At 30.1% G+C, this 7,993-nt stretch overlaps 2 protein-coding genes across 2 annotated transcripts in view; both read right to left on the bottom strand.

The window, feature by feature from the left end:
• The window catches only part of LOC107493864 (putative inactive methylesterase 20), a 3,125-nt gene extending 2,538 nt beyond the window's left edge, over nt 1–587 (bottom strand). The window contains exon 1 of the mRNA XM_052258757.1: nt 139–587. Within this exon, the coding sequence (XP_052114717.1) occupies nt 139–528 (390 nt within the window). The 5' untranslated portion in view covers nt 529–587. The remainder of the gene's footprint in view (nt 1–138) is intronic.
• Nucleotides 588–6,610: 6,023 nt separating this feature from the next.
• The window catches only part of LOC107491867 (salicylic acid-binding protein 2), a 4,277-nt gene continuing 2,894 nt past the window's right edge, over nt 6,611–7,993 (bottom strand). The window contains exon 3 of the mRNA XM_016113145.3: nt 6,611–7,129. Within this exon, the coding sequence (XP_015968631.1) occupies nt 6,848–7,129 (282 nt within the window). The 3' untranslated portion in view covers nt 6,611–6,847. The remainder of the gene's footprint in view (nt 7,130–7,993) is intronic.

Genomic DNA, 7,993 nt, shown 5'->3' with positions numbered 1-7,993 from the left:
TATAATAGATATATATTTTATATTAATAATTTTATAACTAATTTTAATATAATAGCTAATTTTAATATAAATCAAAGTGTTTAAAAAAATAGAAAGTTAAAAAAAAAGTTATACTTTTCGTCTTTTCTCTTCGTTTCAAGAAGCATCTACCTTTTCAATAACATAGGATGGTTTGTGTTGAGTGTCCGGCACAAAAGCTGTTAAGAAAACACCAACTTGCACCTTTGTGGGGAATTTTTCCATAGCAAGTGCAATGTTGAGCCCTCCAAGACTGTGACCCACAAGAACCACCTTTTCTTTTGGGGGAAGTGACTCCATAACCTCCAACAATGGCTCAGAGTACTGAGAAAAAGTCTCAACATCTTCGATCTTCTTCAAGTTGGTTCCAGAAGCAGCAAGGTCAACAACTGTGACCTTGTGGCCTGAAGCTTCTAGAAGTGGCTTGATCTTGTACCAACACCAAGCACCATGGCAAGCCCCATGTACCAAAATAAAGTGCTTTATTGAATCGGTGGAGTTTGTACTCATCTTTATGTTTGATGATTTGTTGATTTTGTTATTCCAAATTGGTTTCAAACAAAATATATAGACGAAGGTTAGCTGCACTTCTTGACTTGTACTTGTGGTTGATGAGTTGGTTTTGGATTCCTACTTGTTGACACTTGTCAAGTAAAAATGGAGTAAAGTTTTCTAGATTATTGATTTTGTGTTTGTAGAGTTGTTATATAGGATATTCTGTTAATTATTTAAGTTTGACCTCACTGTGAAACTAAATTAATACTAAATAAAAATTTTTTTGGATTCAAATAAGAATTGGCAACTTCTCTTTTACATGCATCCAAATTGGACAAGCGCGATTGGAACAAGTTTGATTTAACGGGATAGATAATTTTTTTTTAGAAGCAATATGTGAGTGCTGTGTTTCGTATTGCCTGGAAGATACGTAAATGCATCTGATAAACGCCAGAAATTAAGTTTTCATCAAATTTGTCTTTATTTAATATTCTTGTAAATAATTTTAGCTCACCGTGCCTTTTGTCAAAATATAAATATTATTTAAATTATGATAATTTGTAAATATACTGGAAAGTAACCGTTTAAATAAATGTGTTAAAGGTATAACAAAATTAAGTTTTTATTATTCTTTATGTATGTTCAAACTATAGTTATCACAACTGAATCAATAATCAATCTAATTGAGTCATTAAATTACTGGTTTAATAGATTAATTATTGATTAAACCGTTTGATATGATATTAATTAAATAAATATAAAAAAGTATAATAAATAAAAATTTAAATGAAAAAATAAATAAATTATTTGAACAAGTGTATTTAATCCATTTTTATAAATTAAATGTAGATAATAATAATAATAATAATAATAATTTAGATATTAATCAAAATAATAACTTAAGCTAAAATTAAAAAGTCATGAGTTTATTTTTTGGAATTAACAATATTTTTTTATAGATTATATATTAATGAAGGGTATTTTAGAAAAGAATTTATATCAACTCCCTTTTTTGTTTCTGTTGTATATAGTAATATATTGTGACAATTAATTCACTCTTTTATATATTAAATGTGTATAAAAAAAATTGGCGTTGCGGAAGTTATTACCAAGTCGATTAAGAATTATAAAGAGTGGGTTAACTTTATTCTGTCTAGTTGTTGATGGCAATATTAAAAATAATTACAGTTTTTTGTTTAATGTTTGTATTGTAACTCTAGACATTTTTTAAATGATCCACTTTATTGTATTGAATTTTTGTTTCAAAAAAATGTATAAAAAACTAAAACTTGAATTAATTAAAATATAAGTAATTTATAATGTAACTAAAAGATTTTGGATTCAAATCTTAAAAATAACAAATTATACTTTATGAATTATATGTAAATGAATATAAGAAGAATAAAACAGGTGATGAACACCAACCTTTCTTATATTCTCATTATATAAAGTATATATAAGACTAAAAATAAATAATCAGATCTCTTAATCAATATATACAATTATTATTAGCATAATATATAGTAAAAACTATGTTGGCTTGATACGGTAATAAAGAAAAGAATAGGATTTTTTTTTCTCTTTTTAATCTCAAAATTTACTCTCTTAAAATTTAAGAAATGTAGTACTAAATATCTATTTTGTTTTTGTGAAAGTCTTCGTCTTTAATTATGAACCACTCTAAAACAACAATTGAGAAGGGTAACTCGACTTCGATCCTAAAACAACACATGGCAGGTGAGGAAAAAGAATAAAATTATCAAAACACTAATAAAACAGTGAAAAAAGAAAAAGCACTGATAATATATAATGATGAAGACATTTTTAAAGGAACGAAGGACGATAAGAAAAAAAACTCAATACCAATAAATACATTAATGTAGCATGAATCTAAAATATTATGGCTAATATTTAAAGAAATCCTGAAGAATACAGAGTAACACAGGTAAGACCTAAATTCTACCAGTTCTTTTTTAAAAGGAGATAAATCTTGAGAGGGTTTCAAAAGAAAATTCATGGGTGTTTAAAAATGTCTAACTGCTAGTGAAGAGATAAAAAAGGAAAGAAGAAAAAATAGAGAAAAAATTAGACAAGGTTGATATTAAAATATAGATCTAGAGATTGTCTGAACACTGTAAGATTCCAAAGTTAGGAAAAAAATAGCGATTTTTATGGGAGATATAAAAGAGTGTGCCATATACAAGTTAGGACGAGACCAGGAGAGATTTGTTAAAGCTACTATCAAAATGAAGGTAGAGACACAATTTAGAAAGAGGATACATGTATGGAGTAAAGAAGACGAATTTACCTGGGTTTACTTCAAGTATGAACAACTACCAACATGTTGCTATTATTGCGAGAGAATGGGTCATGAAAAAAGTGCGTGCGAGACAGCAACAAAAGATGTGGAGGAAGACCAGGATAGTAACATGAGGATGGGACCATGGCAGAAGGCATATAAGGTAGGAAAAAAAGTGGAGCAAAAAAACCAGAAAAGAGAGATAGCACCAAAGAACGATGAAGGAAAACAGAAAACTGAAAAAAAAATTACTGAAAAACTTATGGACAAGTTGGCTAACCTGACAATGTCAGACCCAAGTGGTCATGATATTAGAGAAGTTTCTGGCCAACTCCCTACGACAACAGTCCAAGCAGCCACCCATCTGAGAGTGGATCTGGGATGTGTTGACAAAAAAGGGATAAAGCAAAAAGAATTTTTAGTCAAGCAAATACGAGAAGAATCAGAAACAAAAAGGGGAACGAAGGAAAATGAAAAGACAACAAAAAAAAAAGAGGAAAAAAAAGTCAACAATAGAAAAGGAGAAGAAGTAAAAGAGCTAAAAATCAAAAAAAAATGATATAGAAATAACACGCATATTCTATGACACAGAACAAATCAGCAGCTAGGAGAAAAAAGAAAAAATAACAAAAAATAAAATAGAATAGGATGAAATGAACCTGAAGAGCAAAAATGGTGGAAGTGGGGAGGAGAAAGGAAGGGAGCAGAGCAACAAACAAAGAAGATGGCGATGAAAATTGAGAGCACAACGGTGGAGGCTGCTGGGCAGTCCTGCCGAGCGCCATGAAGATACTAAGCTGGAATTGCCGTGGACTTGAAAATCCATAGACAATGAAAACTTTGCACAAGATCTTAAAACAGAAAGTTTCCAACCTTGTCTTTTTAATAGAGACAAGGAAGAAGGTGGAGGAGATTATAAGAATGAGACATAAAGAAGAACTGCAAAACATTGTGGGAGTCAATTGTCACAGAGAGAAAAGGCAAAGAGGAAGAGGGTTGGCTTGTCTATGGGACAATTCTTTAGAGCTCAATATAATGTCCATGTCTCCAATTCATATAGACATAAAAGTCAAGATCAAGGGAATAGATAAGTGGTGGAGAGCGACAGATTTTTATGGCTGTCCGAAAAACCAAAATAAACATACAAGTTGGGAGTTTCTCAGGACACTGGGCCAAGTCAACAACAGGTCATAGATGGTATTTGGAGATTTCAACCAAGTGCTAAGCCAGCAATAAAAAAGAGGAGGAAATCCAGTTACTTTTGCACAGATGAAAGGTTACATTCAAGTACTTTCATTGTCCCCTGTTTGTTAATATTGGAAACATAGGCCGATGTATTTAGACCTAATAGCATGCAAGTGCCTGATCCTTCCTCTAAATATACTCAAGTTGAAAATTATCCCTCAGATGCGACAAAAAATGTCTCAAGCAATCCAAAGGTATGCCCCTTGTAAGTGGCTTAATGTAAGCAGTTGAATTCTGTGTGAAACATGGTGATAATGATACTGTTTATTCCAAACTCAGCTTTCTTTTAGACGTTCAAGGAGACAGTAATTAGGGCCAAAAATTTAGAGAGTGTTAGTGCTGAGACAATATCAGCTGCAACCAGTGGCACAATATTTAAGTTGTTCAAATTCATTCCAACACCAGGGTTGAACTAGTTTTTCAAAAAATATGCTTCTAAGAATTAGTGTGAAAGTTGTTGTCTTAGTTATATTACCACCTTTTATTATGTTGGAGGAAGAAGACTTTATGTTGTTTAGAATGGTTTCGTTTAGTTTATGTTGAAAAAAATAAACCTTCTTTTGACTTGATTTGGTTTGTGTGTTATTGAAGCCAAATATTTATGTGGTTAATATGTTTGGGTTCTCAGGTTTATGTTACCATTTTGATAAATGAACAGACCAATGTTAATGTGTTTTTAAGGTTTGCGTTGAAGTAAATATAACTTCTTTTAACATCACGAATTATAGGTCAAATAGGTCCCCTAAGATACCATATTATAAGGCAAATAGGTCCCCCACATGAAAACGACGCCGTTTGCATTTTCTGTCTAAGTGGGGACGAATTTGTCTTCCCCGAAACGATGTCGTTTTGCCCCTGGTTTCAATACGACGTCGTTTTGTCCAGCGTGGATGGGGACCAAAATGTCCTAGAGGTGACATGTCGCAGTTAACCTGACACGTCACCACTTTAACCGGATAAAACGATTTTGGGGACGTATCTGGTGAATATCTGAGAACCTCAGGGTCGAAAACTTAGTTAAATTTTGTGGGGGACAAAACTGTCGGATGGTAAATTTCTTGGGGACTTATTTGGGGTATTACTCTAAGTAATTGAGATGATACAAAAGCTCCAGGAGAAGGAGAAATTCCTCTTTAGCTTCCTCATGAATCAGCTATGGAGAGCCAGAAATCTATTAGTTTTTGAAGGAATTGAGTCACAGGTTGACAAAGAAATCAGAAAGGCATGGAATAATTGAAATTTTTTTTGGAAAGCACAGTTAATTGAAGAAAAGAAGATAAGATCACACTCAAACTTGCTGGCTAAATCAAGAAGCAAATGAAATGTCCCACCAAATTCCCTATTTAAAATAAATGTTGACACAGTAGTTAGAAAAAGTGATAAAAAAAGAATTGGAATGGTGGTGAGAGATTTTTTAGACCTTGTCTTAACTGCAGCAATATGGCTCATCTTTTTCAGCGTACAAGCCCATGAAGCAGAAGCATTGGCTGCATATTTAAGAGTGAATTTTGCAATAGATTATTGCTTCAAAGATGTTATTTTAGAGTGCGATAATCTAAAAATTGTGAACGCTTTGAAATAAGGTAAAGTCAATGGAACTTGCTTTAACTCTTTCATCACTGATACATTATCCTTGTTAAAAAAATTTAGAATAATTAATTTTAATGATGCAAAAAGTGAAAGAAATATGATAGTACATGGACCTGCACAAATGACCTTTACTAATTCTTATTAAGTGTGGATAGAAGTGGCCTCATATCATATTCAGATTTTGGCTATACTATATATTTTACCATGAAACAAACTTTTTCTGTCAAAAAAAAAAACTATGTTGGCCTGATGACTCCAAGGATGTAGGCAATGGCGGAGCTTCAAGAGAATATTTGGGGGTTAATATATAGGATAAAAAATATTAAATAATATGTTATATATTTAATTAGAAAGTAAATATTTTGACCATAAAAAATTATCAAACCACCCACGTATTAAAATTATTTTGATGGTCTTTATTTAATCTTTTAAGGAGAGCCTAATGCTACCAAAGAATTTGTGATTTTTTTTATTCTAGAGACATGATCTGAAGCTGATAACCTATGCTTCTTGATGATCTTGATTTGAGTTACTTGACACTATATTTAGTAAATTGAAAAAAGTAATCTTAAATTTTGTTCCGAATTTCATGATTGAATGAGCTTCCTACCATCTTGTTTTTAAAGATTATATCAATTGATGTCAAAATTCATGATTGTAGATTAAAATAAGAGAGGTGTTAGGACAGCAATTTTTGTGATTTGTAGCTATCAAGTAGCCATCAATAATATTTTAAATGGTATAAAATTTCATTCAATAATAGAGAATTACTTACTTTTATTTTACTAACTACGTACTAATCAGAATTTAATAAAATTGCTGATTTTCTAGACTTTTCCTTAAAATCATCCTGCAACCATTGTTTATAACAAGTAGATTTCATGTCATTCTGTTGATTTTCTAGAGTAGCAAAACGTGAAGGAACACAATCTCTATAGAGGTGTTCTTCCAAATCTTTAAAAATATCAACATGAATTAGTGGCAATACCATTACCTTTAATTATCACATAATCACCTCTAATTAGAAATATTTTTTAATTAGTCTGAGAGATCAATACTGATACCATCACATGATACTTTACCACAAAACCATGTAATAGACACTTCACTATAGTACCATATAGCAATGTCCTAAAAATAAAACAGCAAGCAAGGAAAAAGTTTGAAAATCTTAACAACCAAATTGAAAATTCTCTCAAACTATTTGTATTTAGCAGCAATCTGTTGGAGACAGTCACTAAGTTCTTGGGGCTTGCAAAGCATAACCATATGATCTGCGCCGTTGATCTCCATGACGTCATTAATCCTAGCGTTTTGGATCATCCATCGCTGATATTCCAATGGAATCGCAACGTCCTCAGTGCAAACAACAAAAGCACGAGAAACAGATCCATATCCCTCTTTAGAGAAGTTCTTTTCTTGTGATAAGTCTTCTATGAATAGGGACGATGGCCTTATTATACACTTTATCAATTCAAGATCCTATAATAAATTTTAAATATTTGAAATTTATTATAAAAAATAAGTTAGTAAACATTAAATATCAAATAAAAATTGGCCTTCCTATTATTACGGTTTTGAAGTTTAGAATATTTTTAATATTTAATTTTAGTTCAATTTTATTTTGGTTTTTACAAAATATTACATAAATATTTATAGAACTATATATCATAAAAATTAATTTAAAATTTAATATAAAATCTGTCACTTTAATATTTGATCTTAATTCAATGTAAATTTTATGTAGTTTTGAGTTATTTAATGTAATGAATTGTATAATGACAATATTTGATTAGTCTCTTTTTAGAGTGATACGGTCTTTTTTTATTAATATCAATTTTATTTCAAATATTATATCTAATATAAATTTTAATTTTAAATCTGTAAATGTCAAAAATGATATCAAAGAATAGTCTATTGGAAAATTGCTCTTGTAAAGGAGGAAATCTAGTCATTTGTCGACATACGAGATATTATTGGTAAATCCAGACAAACTCATAAAAAGCTGGTTGTAATAAAGCAAGCAACAGAGATCACAATTCCCTTTTATAGTTTTACTTTTATACCATTATGGCATTATTTATGCCATATAAACAACATGTTTGGACATTTATACAATTATTGCACTTACACACACATTTTATGGAGAAAACAATTTTGTTACATGTAAATTAGTCATTTATAAAAAAATATTTTTAAAATATATTAAAAATAAATTAAATAATACATATATTTATACATAAATATATAATAATTAATTTAATAAATAATTTTTTAATTTATAGATAATATTTTTTAAGAAAAAATGATGTGATATAAAGTATATGAATAATTTTATATATATAT

The sequence above is a fragment of the Arachis duranensis genome, chromosome 1 (assembly GCF_000817695.3).
Source record: "Arachis duranensis cultivar V14167 chromosome 1, aradu.V14167.gnm2.J7QH, whole genome shotgun sequence".
Lineage (NCBI taxonomy): Eukaryota > Viridiplantae > Streptophyta > Magnoliopsida > Fabales > Fabaceae > Arachis > Arachis duranensis.
The sequence above is the reverse complement of the archived record's forward strand: the minus strand, read 5'-3'. Positions and strand labels throughout refer to the sequence as shown.